At 49.7% G+C, this 24,666-nt stretch overlaps 3 protein-coding genes across 7 annotated transcripts in view; 1 reads left to right on the top strand and 2 right to left on the bottom strand.

The window, feature by feature from the left end:
* The first annotated feature begins 114 nt into the window (after positions 1-114).
* ARMC7 (armadillo repeat containing 7) lies at positions 115-23,208 on the top strand. 4 transcript variants are annotated; one of them, XR_009537701.1, is made up of 5 exons: positions 115-233; positions 2,290-3,159; positions 3,254-3,397; positions 17,857-18,958; positions 20,894-22,416. XR_009537701.1 is itself a non-coding variant. In XM_060135274.1 (5 exons), exons 2-4 carry the CDS (start codon positions 3,069-3,071, stop codon positions 20,971-20,973), a joined length of 315 nt encoding a protein of 104 aa, XP_059991257.1. In that variant the 5' UTR covers positions 115-233; positions 2,290-3,068; the 3' UTR covers positions 20,974-20,988; positions 22,799-23,208. The 4 variants fall into 4 exon arrangements, 3 of the variants coding, with proteins under 3 accessions (XP_059991257.1, XP_059991255.1, XP_059991256.1); XM_060135274.1 differs by lacking the exon at positions 17,857-18,958 and adding an exon at positions 22,799-23,208 and having other exon boundaries at positions 20,894-20,988; XM_060135272.1 differs by lacking the exons at positions 17,857-18,958; positions 20,894-22,416 and adding an exon at positions 14,738-15,105.
* Positions 16,739-18,446, bottom strand: NT5C (5', 3'-nucleotidase, cytosolic). The gene is made up of 5 exons (XM_060135257.1): positions 18,157-18,446; positions 17,714-17,814; positions 17,573-17,633; positions 17,238-17,352; positions 16,739-17,119 (listed from the first exon to the last, which is right to left on the bottom strand). Exons 1-5 carry the CDS (start codon positions 18,352-18,354, stop codon positions 16,938-16,940), a joined length of 657 nt encoding a protein of 218 aa, XP_059991240.1. The 5' UTR covers positions 18,355-18,446; the 3' UTR covers positions 16,739-16,937.
* JPT1 (Jupiter microtubule associated homolog 1) overlaps positions 21,302-24,666 on the bottom strand; it is a 19,627-nt gene continuing 16,262 nt past the window's right edge. For both annotated transcript variants that reach the window (XM_060135279.1, XM_060135278.1), the window contains exons 4-5: positions 24,615-24,633; positions 21,302-21,569 (exon numbers count right to left, since the gene is read on the bottom strand). In XM_060135279.1, coding sequence (XP_059991262.1) covers positions 21,421-21,569; positions 24,615-24,633 — 168 coding nt within the window. In that variant the 3' untranslated portion in view covers positions 21,302-21,420. The remainder of the gene's footprint in view (positions 21,570-24,614; positions 24,634-24,666) is intronic.

The raw sequence follows: 24,666 nt of genomic DNA, 5'->3' as shown, positions 1-24,666 counted from the left end.
CCATCTCTGGGCCTTGAAAAAGGAGGAGGTTGGCCTAGATAAGTTAAAGTCTCTTACAGTTTGAAAAGTCTGATCCTGAAGACCCCCCATTGCCTCCCTGCCCCTCCATCCTGTCCTGTACTTGGGCACCATCCCTAGCTTGTACACTGAAGGGGGAATCCACAGCTGGACACATTTACCAGGTCCTGCCACCTTCTCCATCTTAACTGAGCAGAAAAGAAGAGTTGGGGCTGGTAGGTAGATGAATACTTTTTGGTGCTAGTAGCCACAAGCCTTTGAAGTGTGTATCCCCTTTTAGGCCCACTTCCTGAAAACTGATTTCTTTCAAGGAAAAAAGATATTAGTAAACATTTAGCATAGGAAACTTTGACCTCCTCTGCCCCCTGGGCAAGAGTGGTGATAATCTCTGGGCAGAATTCCTTCAGCAAATATTATTGAGCATCTACTGTGTGTCAGGAACTGGCAGAGAGGAGTTAAGACCTGGTCGCTGCCCTCAGCACAAAACCAAGGATGAGGAATTCTTCCCAGAGATGAGGGCCTCTGAAGCCTTAGGAGGGGACAAATGAGGGAGGCTGGGGTGGCCCATCTGATTCCAGAACCCACACTTAGCTGATCCTGGGATTCCTCTAGAGAGGGTCTAGAGCAGTTCCTGACCAGGAGCTCACTTCCATCCTGTCCCCAAGCTCTGAGCTCCTGGTCCCAGGCCTTTACTGCTCTGTCCAGACAGAAGCAGAGAAGCCCCCTGGCCACCTCGTGCTGAGATATACTTCCCCAAGTCGAATCAGCTCCCCTCTGAATGTGAAGGGCCTGGTGAGGGGCCTGGGGCCACTGTCCTGCAAGAAGCAGCCAGGGTACCCAAGCACCCAGACTATGGTCATAACTCCTGCCCCAGGGGTGTGTGCACAGGGCAGGGGCTGATCACAGGGACCTGAGCCCACCACGGAGGTGGAGGCTGCTCTCAACGGGGCTGTGGTAGGCTGGAGTGTGGCAGCCACTCTGCCCTCATGCCAGGCCCAGGGCAAAAGGAGCATGGCCCTTGCCCTCAAGAAGCTCGCAGCCCAAGCCCCTTTCATCCCCACGTTTTCAAGCACAACTGGAGTCTGGGAGGACCACCTTCCTCCCTGGTGCTCTGTCCCCTGTGCCTATGAGGTCTGGGTCGCACGCTCCCTTCCTGAGAAGCCCCGAGAAGGAAGTGGACGGAAGGGCATCAGCATCAGAAAACCGCCAAAGCGGTACAGCTGGGCTCCTTATAGGGCCCGACGGTGCTGCCCCTGGTGCTCTCTGCCACCTGGCTGATAAAATGCCTTCCAGCCAGAGGTGGCAGACTCAGCTCAGGATTGGGAAGCAGAGGGTACCAGGCTCGCCCGGCTTTTCATTTTGGCCGCGCCAGGCGGCATGCAGGATCTTAGTTCCCAGACCAGGGATAGAACCCATGACCCCTCCATTGGGAGCGCGGAGTCAACCACTGGACTGCCGGGGAAGTCGTCGCCCGGCTTTTGGGAAAAGCAGACCAGAAGGTAGTGTCAAAGTGTTACCGAACCCAGGTCCGGCTGCTCGCCGCTCGAAAGCCAATTCTTTTTTGGAGCACAGGCTCCGGACGCGCAGGCTCAGCGGCCATGGCTCATGGGCCCAGCCGCTCCGCGGCATGCGGGATCTTCCCGGACAGGGTCACGAACCCGTTTCCCCTGTATCGGCAGGCGGACTCTCAACCACTGCGCCACCAGGGAAGCCCACAAAGCCAATTCTTGAGAGACAAGTGTTGGTAGGAAAGGAAAGGTTGCTTCAGAGGCTGGCAACCGGGGAGAGGGTGGAGTCCTGTCCGAGAACTCCCGATTGCGGTTCAGGGGACAGGGGCTTTTAAAAGGGAGTTTCAGGGTTATATAGGCGGAGGGAGGGAGCAGAACAGCATAGTCAGTTCTGACAGTCAGCTTGAAACCAGTAATGTGGTCTGATCAGCGTCATCTTGGTCGTTTTAAGTACGGTTAATCTTTAGTTCCAGGGTTTGTTCCCATTTCTTTGAGGCCAGTTCTAGGAATTGTGTGAAGTGAAGCAGCTTATGTCATGGCTTCAATTTGGTCATCATGTAGTCATCCTCCTCCACCTGGTGGGGGCTTCAGTAGCTGCAAAACAGCTCACAGGATACAGCTCAGAATGTTATCTATAGACCTTAAGGACGAACTAAAGGTCCTTGACTATGCTTAAGGACTAAACTATTATTATCTGGTCTCCTTTGTTTTCCTCTATTTCTGCATTTTTTCACTTCTGATTAAACTTATTCTTTGGCTAAAGTTTTTCCACAGACAAAAGGCAGGCTGAGGACATGGGGGGCAAGGACCATAGGGTCCTGCTCCGTTTCAAAAGGACCCGCGTGGGGGACACAGGGAGCCGACACTTGCGTTCCTAGGGGCCCTTGGTGTGTGGGGGGGATCTGCACCCCTCCGTCAAGTGCAGGGGCATCTGGAGGTGCTTCTGCCCCGACAGCCCCCCACATAGGCGCTCCGGCACCTCTGAGCTCCTAAGGGCCCTAGAGGAGCTCCTCAACGCATCCGCAACCTTCCATGACCGCTTCCAACACGATGCGGATCGCCACCTGCCTGAGACAAGAGGCTTGAAGCTCCCGGCCTAAGCACCAGCGGAAGAACTTGCTTGAAGCAAGCCCAGGGAGCTCAATGACAGCCCCGCCCCTCACCCTCCTCGGCCCGCCCCTTCCGCCCCCTGGGGCGGGGCTAAGAGCGGCTTGCCCCGGAAGTCCGGAACTGAGCCGGAAATTAAGCGCCGCTGGGCGCTGCTCCTCCCTCCTTCGGCGCGCGACAGCGTCCTGGTTTTCCGCACCCGAATTTGGATGTTCACTCCCAACTCTTACGAGGTCCTGAGTCCCCACCCCATTTCTCCAGCCCAATTTCAGCTGCAAATTACTGCAGAACCTGAACCCAGGAAAGGAACCTATTTCCCGCTCCGGTCTGCCCCTCTCCGGACCCGGCGAGGCCCAGGTGAGGTTCTCGCCCGCTTTCCAGCCTCACCTTCCACACTCCCCTGCCCGTCCCCCGGGGTTCCTCCGCCGCCCGACCATGGCCCAGAAGCCGAAGGTAGACCCCCACGTCGGCCGGCTGGGATACCTGCAGGCGCTGGTCACGGAATTCCAGGCGACCGAGAGCCAAGGTGAGAGCGGCAGGGTGGGGAGCAGGGTACCAGGCAGGGGTCTGGCCGCGATCGCCGCCCCGGACCTGGCTCCAGTGCCGCTTTTCCACTGCAGACGCCAAGGAGCAAGTACTGGCCAACCTTGCCAACTTCGCCTATGACCCCAGTAACTACCAGTATCTGCGGCAGCTGCAGGTCCTGGATTTATTCCTCGATTCACTGTCGGAGGAGAATGAGACCCTGGTGGAGTTTGCTATTGGTAAGGATGGGGCCGCTCTCCTAGATACCTGATGGGCTATAATGAGATAATGAGTTAGAAGTGAGTTGTTGGGAAAGGAATCTCTTAGGCAGTCCCTCAGCTGCGAAGGCAGACTTTCGCGATGTCTGTGCCGCCTCCGCGGTTCACACGTCGTCCAGGTCACGGCTCGCTTGAATCAGGTTTGGAACTCTTAGGACCCCCTCTGCCTGTCTAGCTTCCCTCCCGCTTAGAGGTGAGATCGAAAATGAGGGAATGGTTTGAAGCCCCATTGGAGGGAAAAATGTTGAGTGCCCTTTTTAAACATCTTTGACTTAATGTTTTAACATCGGGACTTACCTGGCGGTCCAGTGGTTAAGACTCCGTGCTTCCACTGCAGGGGGCACGGGTTCAATCCCTGGTTGGGGAACTAAGATCCCACATGCCGTGGGGCACAGCCAAAAAAAGTTTTACCATCGAGAGAAGTAGCGGTGACTTGGAATGGCTTGTGACTCCTGTAGTTGTTATGGTCTAAGACCTACTGAATTATTCACTGGACAGATATTTATTGGGCGTATATTGTGCGAGCAAGGTATTGTTCTAGATGTTGGAGAGATGGCGAACAAGTTGGGCAAAGGGTCTTTGCCCTCAAGGAATTTACATTCTAGTAGGGGGAGACAGATGGTTGACAAACAAGAAAGCTGAGGCTCTGAAGAAAATAAACAGGGTGATGAGAGAGAGCAAGGGGAGGGAGGGGCTACTTCTTGTTTGGCCATCATGGGAAGGCATAGCGTGGGCAAAGACTCTAGCAGAGCTTCCCTGGTGGCGCAGTGGTTGAGAGTCCGGGGACACGGGTTCGTGCCCCGGTCCGGGAAGATCCCACGTGCCGCGGAGCGGCTGGGCCCGTGAGCCATGGCCGCTGAGCCTGTGCTCCGCAATGGGAGAGGCCACAACAGTGAGAGGCCCGCGTACCGCAAAAAAAAAAAAAAAAAAAAGACTCTAGAGCAGGAGGAGCCAGAAGGAACGCTGATGTGGCACCATTGTGGTGAGTGAAGCAGAGAGTGGTACTAAGTGAGGTTATAGAGAGCTCACGGCACCAGAGTTTACAGGGATTCAGGTCTCGGCATTGGGAAAGAGTTTGGAGTTTATTCTGAAGGCAAACCAACATTGTTTTTTCAGCATGCATCTTTAAAAAAGAACATTTCTCTACATAGTGAATCTTATCTACATAGAGAATGAAGTTAATAATTCCATTATCACCAAATACCCAGTTAGGCCAACTTCTCTAATAGGTCCCAAAAGGACATTTTGTTGTTGTTGTTTTGTATAAACCAGGATCCAGTCCAGGATTCATGCACTTAATCTGGTTCTTACGTTCCTTAGATCTCAATCTCTCTCTTTTTAAATAAACTTTGTATTTTAGAACAGTTTTAGAAAAATTGCAAAGATAGTACAGAGTTCCCATATATGCCACACCTAGTTTCCTCATTGTTATCGCCTTACATTAGTATGGTACGTTTGTTACAATTAATAAACCAATATCGATGCACTATTATTAACTCAGGTCCATACTCTATTCAGATTTGTTTAGCTTTTCCCGAATAATCCTTTTACTGCTCCAGGTTCCGTCCAAGGTACTGTGTTACATTTAGTTGTCATGTCTCCTTGGGCTGCTCTGGGCTGTGCCAGGCTCGCAGGCTTTCCCTTTTTTCTGGATGGCCTTGGCAGTTTTGAGGAGTGCTGGTCAGGTATTTTGTAGGTTTTCCGTCAGTTGGGGTTTGTCTGATATTTTTCTCATGATTAGAGTGGGATATGGGTTTTGGGGAGGATGACCACAGAGGTAAACGGTAAAAGGCCATTTTCATTTACATCATATCAAGGGCATATGCTATCAACATGACTTATCACTGTTGATATTAACCTTGATCACCTGGATGAAGTAGTGTTTGTCAGGTTTCTCCACTATAAAGTCACTCGTTTTATTTATTTATTTATTTATTGGCCATACCTTGTGGCATGTGGGATCTTAGTTCCCTGACCAGGGATTGAACCCATGCCCCCTGCATTGGAAGCATGGAGTCTTAACCACTGGACCGCCAGGGAAGTCCCTGAAGTTACTCTTTATCCTCCCCCTTCCCCCCCTTTCCATATGGTGCTGTTTGGAAGGAAATCACAGCATCAATTATCTTATATCTTTTTTAATATAAATTTATTTATTTTTGACTGCTTTTGGGTCTTCGTTGCTGCACGCGGGCTTTCTCTAGTTGCGGTGAGCGGGGGCTACTCTTCGTTGTGGTGCGCGGGCTTCTCACTGCAGTGACTTCTCTTGTTGCGGAGCATGGCCTCTAGGCACGCGGGCTTCAGTAGTTGTGGCACGTGGGCTCAGTAGTTGTGGCTCGTGGGCTCTAGAGCTCAGGCTCAGTAGCTGTGGCCCACAGGCTTAGTTGCTCTGCAGCATGTGGGATCTTCCGGGACCAGGGCTCGAACCTGTGTCCCCTGCATTGGCAGGCGGATTCTCAACCACTGCCCCACCAGGGAAGCCCATCTTATATCTCTTTTAATCATTAATAGACTCTTTTTTCCTAACACTAATTGTTGAAGGATCCAGACCAGTTCTGCAGAACATCTCACCTTCTGAATTGTCTAGTTGCCTCTTTATGGTGTCATTTCGTTTGTTCCTGTAACTGCTTTATTTCCTGTAACTTAGAAATTAGATTGAAAACTTTTCTAGAATCAAGTAACACACTTTTTTTTTTTTCCTGAATACATCCTGGGCAAATGTGATTTAAATTTTTGAAAGGCCATCCAGGTCTGCCTCTAATTTGTGGTATCTGGGACTCCTCTTACTACGACAGGCCTCACACATGTGTGGACATCCCAGCTTCACTCACAGCCCCACAAACACTTGCCTCATGGCCACTCATTGGACTTCGGCGTGTGCACACAAACAGCGGGGTTCACCGCCGGGAGTCAGGATGCAGGAAAGAGGCCCATGCAGCTGGGGGAGCAGGTTTAGGAACTGGAGCTCTGGGTATGGGGGAAGAGGGATGGGCTTTGGGCAGGCTCCCTGGACTCTTCAACCTATGGAGAGGGCCAGAGTGAGGCCCTCAAAACCTGGGCTGGGGGCAGGAGCCCCGGTTGCCCAGGTCTAAGGGTGGGAATAGCTCATGTCTCTGCCCCTCTGGAAGATTATTATGCTGAATAAATATCGTGAAAAATTGGTCACTTTAAGATTTTCTCCAGTGTTAGTACTCCATCTCCTCCCTTTTTGGAACTCTGCTCCCCAGCTTCTGCCGCCTGAGTGGTGACAGTGACCCCTGCAGAAGCCCGTGGCTAGGCCTCCACCTGAGAGTGGTACAGCTCCTTCAACTCAAGCTCTTGACTCTGGAGAAACCTTTGCTGAAAAGAGCAGTCACCCAGGCAAGTTTTACAGGATCAGGAAGCAACTTTCCCGAGGCAGGAACACTCTTGAGTTCCTGGCCCACTGAGCTGGGAGCTTTGCCAGAGATCAGGGCTGGGCCTGGGTTCGTGCCCTCCTGGGCAGCTTCCCAGAGTGGGTGACCAAGCCCTGGACCTGGAGTCCACGGTCCCCACTTCTCCACTTTGTAGCCAGTCTTTGTGGATGAGTCCTGTCCCTTCTCTGAGCCTCATTTCCTCACCTGAGCCTCGTCTGCCTCGCAGGACTGTTGCGGGGAGCAGAGCGTGTGCGCGCGTCTGTCTCCGTGAAGGTATCGATACTTTGTCTAGAATTGTTGGTGTCATCACCAGTTTTACTTTTCACAGCCACTGTTTCCTTCTCTTTTTCTTCTCCTTCCCAACGTCCCCAGTCCCCAGAGCAGCAGCTTTCTTAGCATTGAATCCCTCCGTGGGATCCTCTGGAGATTAAAATCCTCTCGTATTTATTGCGCATAACTTAAAAGGAGAGTCCCACTGGTGCTTAGAAGCCGATTTTGTTACTCTTGCTGTTTCCTCTTCTGTTAACGTCTGTGCTGCTAAATGGGAAACACTGTCGGTGCTTATTCTGTGCTGGGCTTTGTAGCTTTGAATCTTTTGTCTCTGGTGGCAGATCTGAGATGGTGAATCTCCATGAGATCAGGGTGCCTTGCTTACCTTTGTTACGTCTTGAATGCTCAGGCCTTTTGGCCTGGGACGAGGATGGGGCCGGGGAATGTGCGCAGTCCCGGACATGACTTCGTGCTGCAGCCCTGAGTGCGTTTGGTTCTGGAATAACTGCCGGGTTAGATGGCCCATGGCCATGGTTTGGCAGAACCAAAACCAATGTTGGTTTGTTGGCAAGGAATATAGAGAGTTTGGTAAGAGTGGGGCTTTGGGGTCAGGCAGGCCTGGGTTCAAGTCCTCACTCCCCGACTTAACTCTGGGCATGTGATTTCCCTTCTCCCATCGTCGGTCAGGTGGGGGAGGATCAGTACCTGCCTCACAGAGTTGTTGAGAGAAGGAAATGAGATAAAGTGCCTGCAGCTGCAAGGTCCCCTAGGTAGCCAGACCCCTTTGAGGATAAACAGTTCCCGAGTCTCCCAGAGAGGTGAGGTAGGATGGGACAGTGTCTAATCACCCACCTGTTCCAGGGATTCGGCCCTTCTGGAAAAGCATCGTTGAATGATAGGCAAAGGTATGAAAGCTGATCTTTAGCCTCACAGTGGGTGTCCGGGCAGTAGTAGGAGGAAGTACCACGGGGAGACAGGCACTGGTCAGGCCGGAGCCACCCTCATTTGGGATGGGGGATAGGAAGCGGATGAATTATCAGGAACCAGGTAAAAAGCCAGGATCTCAGTAAATACTTGACTGAGCGAGAGAATTCAGAGCTCATGCCCCAAATAAAAACTCTGGCAGGCTTTGGCATTAATTTGGGAGTGTTGGACTGAAGCACCATTGGTTGATTCTCTGGTGTCTTATATGCTGTGTGTGCACACCTGCACCATTCTAGATGGTGTATGGAGACGTAAAGGAACCAGGAGATAATTCTCTGCTTCCATGAAAACTGGCTGAATCCTAGTATGTCACGGAATACTCGGCAGTTTTGTTACTACAACAGTAATGCAAGTAGGTGGCCTCCCACGATTCAGGTTAAATCGCTTTCCTCTGTTCTATTTCATGCAATACCTGTAGCTGCCACCAGATGGTGGTGGTGTACTGAAAAAGGCTGGTAGATGAATCCTGAGCCGCCTCTCTTTGGAAAAATAGGATTTAGTAAAATTGAAGATAGGCATGCCGCGTGACCCAGCAGTTACAATCACAGGGTTAGGTACATGCACGTCCAGACACATGCAAAAATGTCACCAGCAGTATTGTCTGTAACAGTCCTAAACTGGAAACAGTCAACAGTGGAATGAATTATCAATATTGTCGATATTCATACTGCTTAGCAAGGTAAATGAACAATCTACAGCTCCTTGCAATTATCTTAAAAACATAACGTTAAGCAAATGATGCTAGACACATAATAATATGTACAGTGTGATTCCATTTCTATAAAGTCCAAAAAGAGGCAGAACTGAATTATATAGTATTTAGGGGGGTGTGTGTAGTAAAATTTTTTTATTAAAAATTTAAAAGGTCCTGCTATTAATTTAAAATTATTTTATTGCATTGTTACACGTCAGGAAGAGGGTCGCCTCTGAGAAGGGGAGAGAATTGAACCAGGAAGGAACATGCAGAGGCTTCTGGACTGATGACAGTGTTTCAGTCTTTGACCTCAGTGCTGGTTACATGAGCACTTGCTTTCTCGTTGTTAAACTCCACCTGTAGGTGCCAGCCCTTTCTGTGTGTGGGTTGAAGATACGCCCTGCGCCAGCCTCCGAGGCTATGAACAGGTGCGTGCTGGGCCCATGTCCGCTGTGTGCCAGGGAGGGGTCTTACATTATTTAATTCTCTCTTCCCGTTTTACTGATAAAGAAACCTAGGCTTAGAGAGATGGAGTTGCTTGCTCTGCTCACCTGAGTCCCCTGGGGCATTCCTGGGATTCTAGCTAGATCTGCCCACCACAGAGCCCTCGCTCCATCCTCTGTACTCTTGGGTTCCCATGTACCTCCTTCTCTCACTGATCATTTAGTGTCCTGGGGTCACACATCTTTCTGCTTAAAAAGAAATTCCTCAGCTATCCACTTGTTACAGGAAAGAGGTGAATTCAAGGTCCTCACCCCACTGCTCCCTTCCACACCAGCTGGGAAGGCTGGCTCCAGGCCCCTGTGCCGTCCCTCCCCGACTGGCAGAGACCAATCCCCCTTCCTCTCAGTTCTAGGCAGAAGCAGGGTGTGCGTGTGTGTTTTATTAATTTATGTGAATACATAATTGACTCACATGGTACAGAATTCAAAAGGGTAGGTAATAAACAGTAACTCGGTCTGTAGCCTTTTCTGGAGGCAACCATTGTTACTAGTTTCTTGTGTATTCTCCCAGAGATATTTTAGGGATTGATAAACAAACACGTATATATTTGTTTGTATACTATGTATACCTTTTTGTATATCCTACACATGTTGAAGTATACTGTATCTACCTATACCTATACTAGGTATACTATGTATACCTTTTTGTATATCCTACACATGTTGAAGTATACTGTATCTACCTATACCTATACTAGGTATACTATGTATACCTTTTTGTATGTCCTACACATGTTGAAGTATACTGTATCTACCTATACCTATACTAGGTATACTATGTATACCTTTTTGTATGTCCTACACATGTTGAAGTATACTGTATCTATATTCTTTTTTTTTAACTTAGCACCATGTCTTGGCACACCTGCAGTGTCAGCCCATAAAGAGCTGCCTGATTCTTTGTGACTGCTGCATGATGTCCACTGCATGAAGGGACTAACATTTAGCGGCCCCTGAGGGGGGCCGTTTAGGGTTGTTTCCATTTTGCTCTCATGAGCAGTGTGACAGTGGGTACCCTTACTTGTATGTCATTTCTCACTTGTGGGAGTGTACCTGTAGGATAAAATTTTAGAACTGAAATACAGGTCAGAAGTGCGAAAAACCATGATTTTTTAAAATTTAATTTGGTTTTTTTAACTTATACAAAACATATCTGTTTAAGTCAAAACTGTATTACGAGTATGGTCTCACTACCATTCCTGTTCCTTCCACCCTGTTCCCCCCTCATATGAAACCAGCAAATGTGGGCGTATACATATATGTATATTCGTCTCTCACCTTCTTACGTGTAATAGTGGCTTCCTCTGCGTATACATATATGTATATTTGTCTCTCACCTTCTTACGTGTAATAGTGGCTTTCTCTATATGCTGTTCTGTCCCTTGAATGTCTGTCCTGAAATTTCAGAGAGAACCGTCTTCAAGATACTGAAGTAAAGCCCAAGAACAGATAGCCCCCAGTGAAGATTTTGACCTGGGATTGACCACGGCCAGCCCAGTACCCTGGGGCGGGCGGGTCGTCGGGCGGGTCCTCAGCTGTAACGGTCTTGAGCCACTGTCTCCAAGGACATGCCCAGCCCTCTCAGGCACCAGGTGCTGGCTAAGCACTTGTCAGCATGACCTCATTTAATCCCCAGGACAATACTTAGACCCTCCTGTCCCTTCCAGCACCATTGCCCTCCTTGCTTTGTGGCCTGAGATCCCCTACCTGCCCTCTCTGAGCCGCCAGCTTTCTCATCCCAGACTGCACTAGGGTTTTCTCTTTTGTCTCTCCCGGGGGTTCCTGTGGCTCCCCACACCTAGAAGGGCCCTGCCTTTGCCTCTTGTTCTCTTTATCTTGCCAGGTTTGTCCAAAATATGTTCATCCGCCAGTCAGAACTTGTTCTCCTTTTTGCCTGGTAACCAGTTTTTAGATTGCAGCAGGATCGGCATACAGTGAAATGCACGTAGCTTAAGTGCCAGTCTGATGAATTTTTAAATTCATTAAGCTGTATGTACATCAGTATAACCAGCACTTAAGTCAAGATACAGAATGTTTTCATCTCCCCAAAAAGGTCCCTCGTACCCTCTGCCAGTTAGTGTCTTCCACCCTGAGGTAACCATTATTCTAACCTCTATCCCCATGGATCAGTTTCGCCTGTTCTTGACCTTCATGTAAGAGGAATCCTACAGGATATAGTATCTGGTTTCTTTCACTCAGCATAATGTTTCTGAGATTCATCCAAATTGTTACAGTATCGTTACATGTTACATGTCTTTATATGAATAGGCCGCAATTTGTTCATCCATTCACCCGCTGATGGAGATTTGAGCTGTTTCTAGTTTGGAACCTTTATGAATAAAGCTGTTATGATAATTTTTGTACAAGTTTTCTTGTATACATAGGTACTCATTTCTCTCGGGTAGGTTCCTTGTATACATATGTGCTCATTTTTCTCAGACAGATTTGGGTAGGAGTGGAATTGCTGAGTCGTAGGGTAGATGGATGTTTAACTGTGTTAGAAGCTGCCAACTAGCTTTCCACCGTCATCACGATGTATTCCACTCCTCACCGCCAGCATACGAGAGTTCCGGTGCTGCTCCCTCCCCGCCAACACTTAGTATCACTTAGTATTTTTTTGTTTTAGCCATTATGATAGGTGTGTAGTGGCCTTTTATTGTGGTTTTAATTTTCATTTCTCTGATAAGGAATGTTGAGCACATTTTCATATATTGACCCTTTTGTGCAGAGTTTATCGAAGTCTTTTGCTCACTGTTTTTATTGTGTTGTTCATCTTTTATTGATAGGAATGCTTTATATATTCTGGATATGAGTCCTGTGTCAGAATCTATGAATATTTTCTTCTTTTGCTTTTTTACTTTTTCTTTTTTTCTTCCTTGGTATGAAGAAAAGAAGTGAAGGTGGTGAGGGGAGGGCCTCTTGGGGAGAGGGACTGATTAGGGTGGTCATGGAAGGCTCTTAGAAGAGGTGACATCTTTTATTTATTTATTTTTGGCTGCATTGGGTCTTCGTTGCTGCGCGTGGGCTTTCTCTAGTTGTGGTGAGCGGGGGCTACTCTTCGTTGCAGTGCGCGGGCTTCTCATCGCAGTGACTTGTCTTGTTGCGGAGCACGGGCTCTAGGCGCGCGGGCTCAGCAGTTGTGCCACAGCATTTCTACTTGCCCCTGTTCCTGGCTGAGCCTGGCATCTGCCCGTGGTAGGATTAGTTGTCCTTGTGGTTTCTGAAGGGACACCCTTTCCCACGGGAGTAGCAAAGAGCTCCCCATCTTCTGGGACTTTGGTCAAGTTACTCAACAGCCTCAGGTTCTTTCCCTTAAATGGGGGTGGTGGTAACTCTTCGTGGGGTTCAGTCATGTTCCTAGCATGTGTCCAGCGAGAATCCTCAGTTGCAGGCTCCGGAAATACAGAGGTAAATTACTACCCTGTGGTGCCCAGTGATGGGGGGACAGACAGCAAGTAAAGAAGGTAGTCGGCAGGATGACCCCAGGCTGTGCTAAGGGCTCCACTGGGGTGAATGGGTGCTGAGGTGGACACTGGGAGGGACCTCTCCATCAGTGCCTGGAGTCCGTCCCCTGCTGCCCATCTTCCTCGGTTCAGGAGCACCACTCGGCCTCTTCCGTCCCTCAGAACTGCAGATGTCCAAGGTGCACAGGGTCCCAGGGAGCCAGTCCATCCAGCCTCCCGACCCTCTGCAGTGCAGCCCTTTTCCCTGCTCACTGCTTTAAAATCCTTCCAGCAAACATTTGCGGAGCGCCCCCTGTGCCAGAAACCCAGGAAGGCTTGGGAATAAGACAGCCTAGGTCTTTTTTTTTAATTAATTAATTAATTAGGCTTGCGGCACGGGGGCTCTTCGTTTTCGCGTGCGGGATCTTAGTTGCAGCATGTGGGATCTAGTACCCTGACCAGGCATCAAACTCAGGCCCCCTGCATTGGGAACGTGGAGTCTTAACCACTGGACCACCAGGGAAATCCCAAGACAGCCTAGGTGTTGACCTCATGGCACAGTAGCTTCTAGCGGGGCTCAGCAGTCAGTGAGCAAGAAAATTCCACGAAGGTTTCTCAGAGTTCTAAGCATATGAAGACAGTGAGACAGGTGATGAGGGACGTGCCTGGGTGTGGCAGGCAGCGGCTAATGGGGTACTCCAGGGAAACCACACTGGCCACAGAGCAGTGACGTGCTGGTTACTAGCAAGAGGGTGGCACCATGCAAAGATCCCAGAAGGATCTTTGCAGTGGGAAGTCCTTGGAGGCTGAATGGGTAAAATGTTTCCCTACCCAGGTACTGCTAGGGAAGGGGTGGCTGTACCTACCTGGAGTAGGCGGAGATCTTTGCCAGGCCTGCGCCACTTCCCTGCACCTGTCCCCTCTTGCTGGGAAAGAGGTCCTAGTTGGGTTTTGCCGGGCGTGTGGGGAGGTACCCCCCCTTTGCTTGTTTCTAGAGATGCCGGGGAAGTGGGTGGGCTGTAACTCACTCCTGATTGGACACTCAGTACTGGTCGGCCATGTTATGCAAATGAGCTAGAAGTTCGTTCTCTACTTGGAGTAGGAACCTAAGGGTGAGGGGTGCCCTGATGGCAGGAAGCTCACTCAGGACCCACGAAAATCAGCTTCCCACATCTAGTGCTTTAGGCGTGACGGGAGAGAATGAGGGGTCTGGGCATCTTACCTGAGCAGTGGTTCTTAGATCCAGAACCACGGGTCTCTCACTCTGTCCTTTTCTTTTGTCCCCCCGATTCCTAGCAATAGTGATGTGGGAATGATGCTGAAATGCTTTAAACTCTCAATTATGCTGTTTCCATAAAATGGTGGACTGAACAGCTATTAAATGATGCCATGATTGTAGATTTATTGGCGTGGAGAAATGTTCACAGGACATGGTTAAATGAAAACAGCTGGCTTACAAAACGAGTATCACGTTGTTATTAAATATTTATATGTAGTCACATATTTAAAAATTGTGGGATGAAAAACATGTTAAATGGGTGGTAGGATTAAGATGGTTTATATTTTGACTTCTAATATTTTTGACAGCTTTATTGAGGTATAATTGGCACATAATAAGCTTTACATACTTAAAGAGTATAACTTGATAAGTATTGACATGTGTACACCTGTGAAACCATCACCTTACCTATATTTCTTAATTCTTCTAAAGTGATGATACACTGTGGGTTTTATGTTTTCTACTTAAAAAAAAAAAAGGAAAGCCTATCAGTCATTGAGCTGGCTGAACCAGGAGGGAAAGGGATCAGTGCCCACTTCCAGAAGGTTGGGCAGTGGAGGGCAGGCAGGCCTTTCTGGAATCTGGAAAGGGAGGGCTGGAGATCAGAATAGACTTGGGATCCCTTGTCCCTGAGCCACCTTCTCAGGCCTGGGCCTTCCCTGGGACTCAGTGGGTGGAGGAAAGATGGAAGGAGGCCCAGGGCTAAGGCATCCAGACTCACCTTGCTCTTCCCCAGGAGGCCTCTGCAACCTGTGCTCAGACAGGGCCAACAAGGAGCACATCCTGCAGACTGGGGGTGTCCCACTCATCATCGACTGCCTGTCCAGTCCCAACGAGGAGACCGTGCTGTCCGCCGTGACCACGATCATGTACCTGAGCTCGCCGGGCTCCGGCTCCCACCCCGAGCTGACTGCCACGCCCGTGGTCCAGTGCATGGTGCGCTTCTCCCTCTCGGCCAACGCGAGGCTCCGGAACCTGGCCCAGATCTTCCTGGAAGACTTCTGCTCCCCCAGCCAGGTGGCCGAAGCCCGCAGCCGGCGGGCTCACTCTGCCCTGGGGATCCCACTACCAAGGACTGAGGCCCCGCAGCAGCCCTGATCCAAGGAGCCCAAGACCAGAATCCCGGTGGGGACTCAGGAAGTGGGAGCAGCAGAGCCCCCACTGTGCACGTTCTCCCCAGATGGTGCTTTGTCAGCCCCTTTAAAGGCGAGTTTTCCCAGTGGGACAGGTGTTTACACTGTGATGAAAGGCACCAGGAGATGAGTGAGGAAGCCAGACTTTGAGACACGTGGAGAAGGAAATTGAAGGGTGCCGTTTTGACAGGCTGACGCTCTCAGCCAGCTAGAGGCGAAGGTCCTGCCTCCTGGCCCACCCCGCCACCGAGCTGTCACCCTTGTGTGAGAAGCAGCAGGTCCCTAGACCCAGAGGCTCTGCAGATGGTGTTTCTCCTGAGGAACAGCTGGACCTGGGGCTTAGGAGAATTGCCTGAGCTTGAGGAAACAGGCATCATACCTTAACAGAAGTGTTGGGAGTAATTCTGAGAAATAGAAATGAGAAGCCTTGTTGTTAAAAGTATTTCGGGGCCCTGGGAAGCTGGGGAAGTGTTGTGTCCACTGCTGTGGAGGCCAGGTACCTGTCCTGCAAGCTCTCCAGGCTGGGTGTTGGGCATGGTGAATGCTGGCCTGGAGAACTCTGTGGCCCAGGATTAACTGTTTATCTACACAGGCCTATCAGCCAGGGACCATGTTAGGGCTTCAAAGACGAAGACGTGGTTCCTGATCTTGACTGTCGCAGCCCAGTGACGGTTAACATGGCCATCAGGCATTAAGACGGAGGCCATGAGGGTGACACATTAGAATACAGGCACAAACTCTACGAGCTGTTGTCTTTTCCCTTCGCCACCCCATGGTACCTGCCTGGAAGCCCTGGCCTGCCTTCTCTGCCATCAGGGTTAGTGAGGTGGTGGTGGTGGGGGTCCCTGTCCCTGGAAATCTGTCTCAGGCCGGCTTCAGGGATGCAAGTAAGAGAGGTGCTCGAGGGAGATGGGACCAGATACTGACAGCAAGCGAATGGCTCAGAGTCTAGTGTCAGCTGCTCAGCACGGGGGAAGGGGTGTGGGCCCCCTTGGAAAGGTGGGGTTCAGGAGCAGTGGAAGGTCCTGGCCTCCCTTAAGGATGACCTCTTTTTTTTTCTTTTTTAAAATTTTATTTATTTTTGGCTGCGTTGGGTCTTTGTTGCTGCGCGCGGGCTTTCTCTGGTTGCAGCAAGCAGGGGCTACTCCTCATTGGGGTGCACAGGCTTCTCATTGCAGTGGCTTCTCTTGTTGCAGAGCACGGGCTGTAGGGCGCGCAGGCTTCAGTAGTTGTGGCACGTGGGCTCAGTAGTTGTGGCTCGCGGGCTCTAGAGCACAGGCCCAGTAGTTGTGGCACAGTTGCTCCGCGGCATGTGTGATCTTCCTGGACCAGGGATCGAACCCGTGTCCCCTGCACTGGCAGGCAGATTCTTAACCACTGCGCCACCAGGGAAGCCCAAGGATGACCTCTTACATGGCCAAGGAAAGGCAGATTCAAGAGGAATGGTTTCCAGGTGGACGTGGAGGTGGGCAGACTATGGAACTAATGGACTAAGGAGACGAGAGGGAGGGAGGCGAAGGCCTCCTCATTGGCCTCTGTCCCAGCTGCCCCTGTGGGGCTCCTGTCCCTTCGCTTCCCCCAAATAAAAGGCCATAAGAGAGCAGTGAGCCAAAGTGTTTTATTAAAAAGTCTCCTGATTTTCCCACCAGTTTCCAGGCCAGCTCTGCCAGGGGGGTTCAGGTGGCTGGCACAGTGCTGAGGGGTCATTGCCATGATGCTGCCCTGTCGCTCAGTTCTGCCTGGGCTCCCTGCTGGTCTGCCTTCCCTTCCTTCAGCTACTGTCCACGGCCATGGCCCCTCGCCTTATTCCTGGGGCGGCCCCAGGCCGGTTCGGTCCCGCTGCAGGGCTCCCCGCTTGCTGTCTATAATCTCCTTCCAGTTGTCCCTCCAGGAGAGCAGCCGTCTCCGTGGGGGGGGCAGGGCCAGGTGCTGGTTGTGGCAGCAGGTGAACAAGATATGCTCCCAGCTTGGGGTCTCCTCTTGGCCTGGGATAGGACACGGGAGGAAGGCAGGGGTACACTCTGTAATCTGGTTATTTTTACTCCCTCTCCCTAATCCCATCAGGCTAGATGCCTGGAGGTTGCTAGGGAAAAGGGCTCCTACCTTGAATGGTGTCCTTGTCATCAATGAGCAGGTCCCCCAAGACCACCGTCTTGTCCCTCGTCAAGATAATGCGCTCCACAAACTGGGGCCCCAGGTGCTTCTCCACCCAGCGGTACTGTGAGGTGGGCATAGGTGGCTCAGTAGGGCCTGATGGGCCCTTGAATTCAGGGCCAGTGAGCAAGTATGTGTGAGGGAGGGTCTACAGCAGCTCATGAGAGAGAGGGCTCCCTTCTACCCCCCACCCCACCCCCGACTGTCTGTGTTTCTGCCGCTTTCTTTAAAAGACCAGGGCTTAGGAGCCTAAGTCTGCGGGTGAAATGCTGGGGCAGCCGCACCTTCTCGTGCACACAGTGGTCATACTTCATCAGAGGGCTGGTGCAGATGAAGACCTCGGTGCTGCGGGGGGCGGGGGGGGCGGTTAGACAGGGTGATGCCAGCGCCTGCTCCCCACCCCCCCCCTCCCCGCCCTTCCTCACTCCTGCATGTCATTCATCTCCCGCATTGCTTCCAAGGCTCCAGGGATGGGCTCCAAGTCCAGGAAAAAGCCTGGGGCTTCATACACACTGGCCACTTTGTCCTGAAAGATACAGTGTTCCTGTCCTGGCTCTGATCCCAGCAGACCTCTCCAGCCCCAGCGAGGACTCTCAAAGTGAAGTTCCTGGGGCGCTTCGGTCCCCAAATCAGAGTCTCAGGTAGAGGACTTTGTTCAGGGGTAAGTACTCCCCCAGACTGTCTAGTCCTGAGGTGAACTGTGGATTCTGAAGTGAGAGCTTTGTTAATTTTAAACAGGAAGGTGTCACTGGACATGGAGCAGAGACAGTTCTGACCCAAGGGGAGGTCTCCCCGCTCCCAGGTGTCCTGTGGGGTCGGGGCTCCCCGCTCCAGGGCGGCCCCGCGCTGCCGCCCCCCCGCTCCCTACCGCCAGGTCCGGGCGCAGGGCTCGGTACTGCTCGCAGGCGAGGAAGCCGCGGCGCTCCTGCAGCGGCACGTACGGCTCCCGGGGGAAGCTTCGGCGGAAGCCCCGCAGGAGGCCGGCCTCGAAATCCGCCAGAACGCCGTCCATGTCCACCAGCACCCGCACTGGCCGCCCGCGCCGCGCAGCCATCTGCACCGCCATCGCAGCTAGGCAGGCGGCCCGGCGGAAATGTGGCCCCGGGAGCCGCCGCGCGGAGCTGGGCGAGGGGACTGCAGCTTCCGGAGCCGTGGGGTGGGCGGGCCCGACTGCGGCTGATTTGCATGGGCAGCCCCGTTTCGGGGGGGTGGGGGGCGGCGTGGCGATGGCTTGGGCTGCTTTCTGGTCTGAGAACGCACCTACGTGCACATCAGCAGCCTTCCACGCTGTAGCAGACGTCCTCGCTCACCCCGAATGTTACTCGGGGCAGAACTTCCAGGGGCCCGACAGGAGGGACTATCCTAAATACTGGGAAGCGTCGTCTAACAAGGAGTCAGGCCTCCTTAAACCTGAGACGCCATACCTGCGCACCCTGCTGTGGGGACCGGAGCAGAGCTTCCGCCCCGTCACGGCAGCACCAACCCACGGCCCGAATCACGGGGACTCCCAGTAACGGTTAGAAGTGAATGAATCTGCTGAAGACAACTGGTTCGTGTGAGCAGAGCTCCTCAGAGACGAGTTCATAAACCAGAGTTGGCGTGAAACATGGGAGCATCTGCTTTAAACATCCAGTTCCACCTGGAAGAGGCGATTTTTCCACCAGGCTCAGGTAATCGGGACAGTCCTTTTCGTGGAACTGACAGGTCTCTAGGATCGGCAGTTCCATCGCCTCTAGAAATTGCTGAGCATTGCTAAGTTTTGTTGACTCTCCTTTTTGTAGATTTCACACAATTTCCTGACTACGTGTAAATATATTTACCTACAGACTAGATTCGGATTTGAATAAGTGACCCATCTTCCTGTAGTTCCCCACCTCAGCACCCCAATATGTCTAAACCCAATGGAACAGAAGCATAAGGAAGGGGGGAGCCTGGCGATCTAATTTTAAAATGCTAAAGACGTAGAATAGACATCAGCAGTAAACACCAAGCCACTTGAGACACATAACTGTGTAAAAAGTCCACACTGTCAACAAAATGCTGATTCTTCTGCCATCGTCATCATTTTAAGATCATTCAACTTCATCTTCTAAACCCTAAGCTTTCTAACTGGAAAATTCAACACCCTTAGCAAACATGTTTACATAGAATTTTCTAAAATCTGTAATAGTACCAAAATGACTGGCAGAACACCTTTAGGCTAGGCACTTACCTTCACAGAATAAAAAACTAAAGCCAAGTTACAAGTTGTGACACAAATCAGGGACCTCTCTTGCCCAGGAGCTCCACCATTACTGAGAGAAAAGGGTGCAGGTTCCCTATCTCTGAAGTCATGACAAACCGTAACTCAGGTGATTGGTAGGGCTAACCTGTTCTGGTGAACCTGGAAAGACTGTGTAGCACAGCTGTTGATTTTCCGTTTTGCAAATACTTTACACAGTAAGGGAGAAACACTTAACACCTCCACAACCTATGGTCACCCTTATTCTTCCCAAAGACATGCCCAGTAAGTCAGAATAGCTGGTGGTTACACACTAGGTTTGAGTCATTTCAGTCATGGGAAGGTTTTTAGAGGTGACCTCATTCAAAAGTCTTACTTTTAAGTTAGGAACCTGAGCTCCCAAATGACAAGCCCAAGGCACATAGCATAGCTGGTCGGTAGCACAGCTAGACCTAAAAAGCCGATTTACAGTGCCCAATGGACACTTAATATAGCATGTTGGTCTGGAACTTTCTGCCTAGCACCTAGTGAGCTTTCTCCCATCTTCTGTCTCCTGTATCACTTGAGAGGACTCAGATGACCCTGTCGCCTTCTATCTACGTGGACCCTTCCTTTCTTTGGAGCCTTCTTCTCTGACCACCCACCATTGAGAAGCACCCTACAGGCATGAGAGGGCTTGAAATTTTGAATGTTAGCACCCAGCACAGGAGGGTACGTCGTAGAAGAGTGTAAAGGGTATTGGCTAATAATTATTTTGGATACCAATCATCCATATTATTCCTGTATTTTATTACCAGAGAGCCATTAATTTTCATTTTGGCATTCTGAACTCGTGCTCTCTGACTTGAAAGCTGCTTTCTTCAGAGAGAAGCCCACTTCTCTCTGGGCCTTCCTTAGTGTGTTTTAACTTTAATGGCTCATCAAATCATTGGGCAACAAGGTTGATAGTAACAAAGAAAAAAGCAACTAAGCAAGTAGAACTCCTGAAACAATCTCAAAAAGATGACACAGGACACGGTGTTTCAAAATTTGTACATTGTTTACTTTAAGCAACAGTCCAGGATTGTGAAGTACAACACATTTTAAGGATGAGACTTTCTTTCATGGTCAAGCACCAGCATCATGCACACAGCTTCAAGTTATCTAAGAAGAGCACTGCCCCCGGGGCGGGGGGGGGGGGTCCCTTCACCAGGAAGTCCCACTTCCATGTGGTCCCCACCCCTGCTTCACCACCTGCAGTTCGTCAGTCTGAGCGCACAGCGAAGCCTCCCTCTGCGTGGGAGCAGCAGGCTTTGCTCAGCCAGCCAAGTTAGTATCTGGCTGAAATATTTCTCAAGGTTCAGAAATGAAAGGCAGTTGTTTGTTTTGTGTTTTTGCTTTGCAGGCAGCAAGGCATGGGGCGCAGGCCTCTGTCGCTCCATATGGCACAGGAAGATGCTTTTTGCAACGGCACTGACAAGTTAGGGCAACACCAGGTAGGTTCAGCATCAAGACACCCTTGTTTGGGGGGCCTGAAGGGACAGCGCCTGTGGACCGTTTACTGGCCTGTCCGATCCAGGCTTGGTAAACCCTAGTAAAGCTGACAAGAAAAGGGTTTTAAAAACCTCAGTACAAAAGATCCTCTAACACATTTGAAACCAATTTATCTGTTCTTAAAAACACGGTACTAAGTGTCACAAAGCTTTCCCTCCAATCTACTACTAGAAAACACTCATGCCAAGGCCTATAGACCCAGAGGAATCAGGACAGACAGAGAACCTGTTCTTCCAAAATAAAAAAAGACAGCAGTACATAAAGTGCTTCTTTTTTAATGAAACAAATCCAAAACATGTACAGTCAGGCTCAAGTTGTGCAGTTCACAAGCATGGAGAAAACAAAGAAACGAAACGACAGAGTTCAGGGCAGACGGAGCTAACCCAGGACGAGGCTGGACTTGCCACCAGGGGGGTTTCTCCGGGATGGCACGGGCGCCGGTGCCACTGGGCTGGGCACAGGGGCAGCGGGCACAGGCTTCTCCTCGCTCTGCCCCAGGCTGGCCTGCAAGTCTGTGTCTACGTTTTCTAGGAAAACAGAATGAAATTAAGGCTAATAACTATTCCCAGTGAAGATGAAAAGCCTAAGTGTTTTGGCTTTTGGGGTTTTTTTTTTGAGGATGGTTCAAACCATACCTAGAGCTATAAAGAAGAAACCAACAATTACCAGCCATCTGGCAGCCACTATCCAGAATCAACCACTGTTAATGTTTTGCCATATTTGTCCCCAGATCTTTTTCTGTGTACGTTCCTTTCTAAATTACAGAAATATATGAAGACATAAATATTTTAAATGAGAACATTACAGATAAGCTCTAGGTCCGTCTTCCCTGATGGTCCAGTGGTTAAGACTCCGCGTCCCCAATGCAGGGGGCCCGTCACAATATCTGGTCAGGGAACTAGATCCCACACACATGCTGCAGCTAAAAGCACTAGGTCGCTGACCACCGCTCCACCTCTGTGGGTCTCCTCTCCCTATACACAGAGGCCCTACTACTAGTTGTGTGCATTCCTCTAGTCCATTTGTTTTATGTATATTTTGTGTATTTTATTTCCAGCAAATTACATAGAATAGTGTTTTTGTTGTATTTAACATAAATAATATCAATTTTTTCTTTTTTAACTTTTGGACATTTACCCCCACTTACACACATGGTCATGATCCACCTTGCTTAAATAATTGCTTTATGGTATGTACAGAGTATATATGATTAAGCCTCTACGGATAGCAAAAAATTGAAACTAATCCAACCATTCCAAAACTGTAATGCGCACACTCTGGAACGTGTGCCCACGGGGACACGAGCTGTCATCTTCAATTTGAGCAGATTACACACCACCTTCCCCAGTGGCTGTACAGGTTCTACCCCACTGCCCATGTCTCTCTCCCATGTATGCTCTCCCTGCATCTTTCCATTTCCACCACTTGATAACCATCTCACCTTAATATCTGACGAACTGATGGGTGAAAAATATTTTTAAATTCCTGTTATATGTTACATTTTCATGATTAATGGGTGAGGTTGATTTTTTTTTTAAACGATACAATATCCAGTTGTACAGACATTTATTAAAGAATCTACCTCCCCACTACTGATTTGTAATATATTAACCCAGTCACTCCCATCATGTTAACCCAGCACTTTCCACATTAAAGTCTTAAGAATTAGTGTATTATTATCCGATATCCTAAATATTGCTTGATTCCCTGACTGATTTGTGAAATTCCCAACAAGCATATATCCTTAAACAGGTAGTTTCCATTGAATCAAAGTCAAGAGTGACTGCGAAAGAAAAAACGCTAGGGACTTCCCCAGTGGCGCAGTGGTTAAGAATCCATCTGCCAGTGCAGGGGACACAGGTTCGAGCCCTGGTCCGGGAAGATCCCACATGCTATGGAGCAACTAAGCCCGTGTGTCACAACTACTGAAGCCCGCGCACCTAGAGCCCGTGCTCTGCAACAAGCGAAGCCACCGCAATGAGAAGCCCGCGCACCGCAACTAGAGAAAGCCCATGCGCAGCAACGAAGACCCAACACAGCCAAAAATAAATAAATGAATAAACTTTAAAAAATAAATAAATAAACTTCCTGGACTTTTTCCCTCTTTCTTCAAGATTTCCGAAGTCCTCCCTGTAGCCATTCCTGTGTTTACCCAAAAGATGATGGCAATATATCCAAACAAAATGTTTTATTTCAACTGAGCAGAACAGCTTGGCTTTGCAGTGAAATTGACAACAGAACTGGGGTCGACCTTTACTCTCCAGACCTGTCCTGAATGATTGTGCCCTTGTCATTTTATGCCAAATGAGCTGAAACTAGCAGCAGTCAGGAACACAGAATAATCAGGTGGCAAAATTGATGATCATTTAAAAAAAAAAAGGAAGGACTTGCACTATACAGCTGCCTGTGCTATTCATTCACCTCAAGGATCTGCAACACTGAGCTGGGGGTGGGGGGGGGAGAGTTAATCATTAGCAAATGACTTATCTTTTCCTAACTTCAGGGCTCTCACTTCTCTGGGCTCCCCAAATTTCTCATTATATCCATTGGCCAAAATTAGTGAAAGATTAGCTGATGCTTGCTAAACAAGGTCTGACATTGGAAGTACTTCAGAATATGAAAAGCAGCAGAATCAAAAAGCCTAGATTTTCTTTACCTCTAGAACAATCTTTTTAAAATGGAACAAGTTGGACAGGAACAATAACTAATACACCTTCAGTCCAGTGAGAACCTAATCTGTCCGTGGAGGGAAAACCCAGGTAATGCTCAATGGTTCAGAAGATTCTCCTCCCGTCATGCCCAGCAAGAAACGATGAGAGGACAGAAGGGGAATGTGATTCTCGTTAAACATTTCTGTTTCCCTGGAAGATTGACTCGCAAATTGTAATGGCAGAAAAAGGCCTTGAGGAAGCGGCTTCATCCTCCTAGATCAGGGCGCCCTGTGACGGCTGCATGTCACTGAGTCAACTTTAACCTGACTGCTGCTGGCCGACATGCGTAAACCTCTCATCACACGCACCGGCAACTCTCTGGCGCTTGTTGAAGAAGTGCCAATAAATAAGTACTTCAAAGGTTTTAAATAATTAAATGATTACAGCTCATTTCCACATGTAATTGGTGATATGGGTGCTAAATGAAAACTTCACCGGCCCGCTAAGTCATCATTCACGAGATCACAGGGTTACAGCAGCTCAGTATAAAATCAAACATTTTCTAAATTAAATGCTGAGGGCTGACTTGAAATGCTAGAGACTTCTACTAAAAAGCTCTCATTGAGTGTAACAAATACCAACCTGCTTAACGCCCGTCTGTTCTTAAAGGATTCTCCAGTGGTTTTCCTTTCTAGTACGTTTCTAGCATTGCTCTCACTGCTGGCCGATACCAAACGTGGCCACACTTGCTAGCTTTCCAGTTTCATTTTGCCTTCCTCTCCACCCAGAGGGCGCTGGCATTGGGGTAAAGCCAGGTTCACTCCCCAATCTCCTTCCCCAAGCCATGACTTGAATACAAATTCCAGTCTATTCTAACATTTACAGAACCAGAAGTTGTGATACTTTTTCAGAAGTACTCACCATGAACATCACCTTCTCCCTGGAAAAGAAAAAAATTAACAATTTACTTCAG

This window comes from Lagenorhynchus albirostris, chromosome 20 (assembly GCF_949774975.1).
Source record: "Lagenorhynchus albirostris chromosome 20, mLagAlb1.1, whole genome shotgun sequence".
Taxonomy (NCBI): domain Eukaryota; kingdom Metazoa; phylum Chordata; class Mammalia; order Artiodactyla; family Delphinidae; genus Lagenorhynchus; species Lagenorhynchus albirostris.
This window is presented reverse-complemented; position numbering and strand designations above follow the sequence as displayed.

What these genes read in the sequence shown, in the direction of transcription:
- NT5C (XM_060135257.1), bottom strand. Translation starts at nt 18,354, where the DNA reads ATGGCGGTGCAGATGGCTGCGCGGCGCGGGCGGCCAGTGCGGGTGCTG. An exon ending in CCCTGCGCCCGGACCTGGCG is followed by an intron (nt 17,815 to 18,156) that starts GTAGGGAGCGGG and finishes TGTATCTTTCAG; the next exon opens with GACAAAGTGGCCAGTGTGTA. An exon ending in TGACAAGGACACCATTCAAG is followed by an intron (nt 17,120 to 17,237) that starts GTAGGAGCCCTT and finishes GTCCTATCCCAG; the next exon opens with GCCAAGAGGAGACCCCAAGC.
- ARMC7 (XM_060135272.1), top strand. Translation starts at nt 3,069, where the DNA reads ATGGCCCAGAAGCCGAAGGTAGACCCCCACGTCGGCCGGCTGGGATAC. An exon ending in CCAGGCGACCGAGAGCCAAG is followed by an intron (nt 3,160 to 3,253) that starts GTGAGAGCGGCA and finishes TTTCCACTGCAG; the next exon opens with ACGCCAAGGAGCAAGTACTG. An exon ending in CCTGGTGGAGTTTGCTATTG is followed by an intron (nt 3,398 to 14,737) that starts GTAAGGATGGGG and finishes GCTCTTCCCCAG; the next exon opens with GAGGCCTCTGCAACCTGTGC.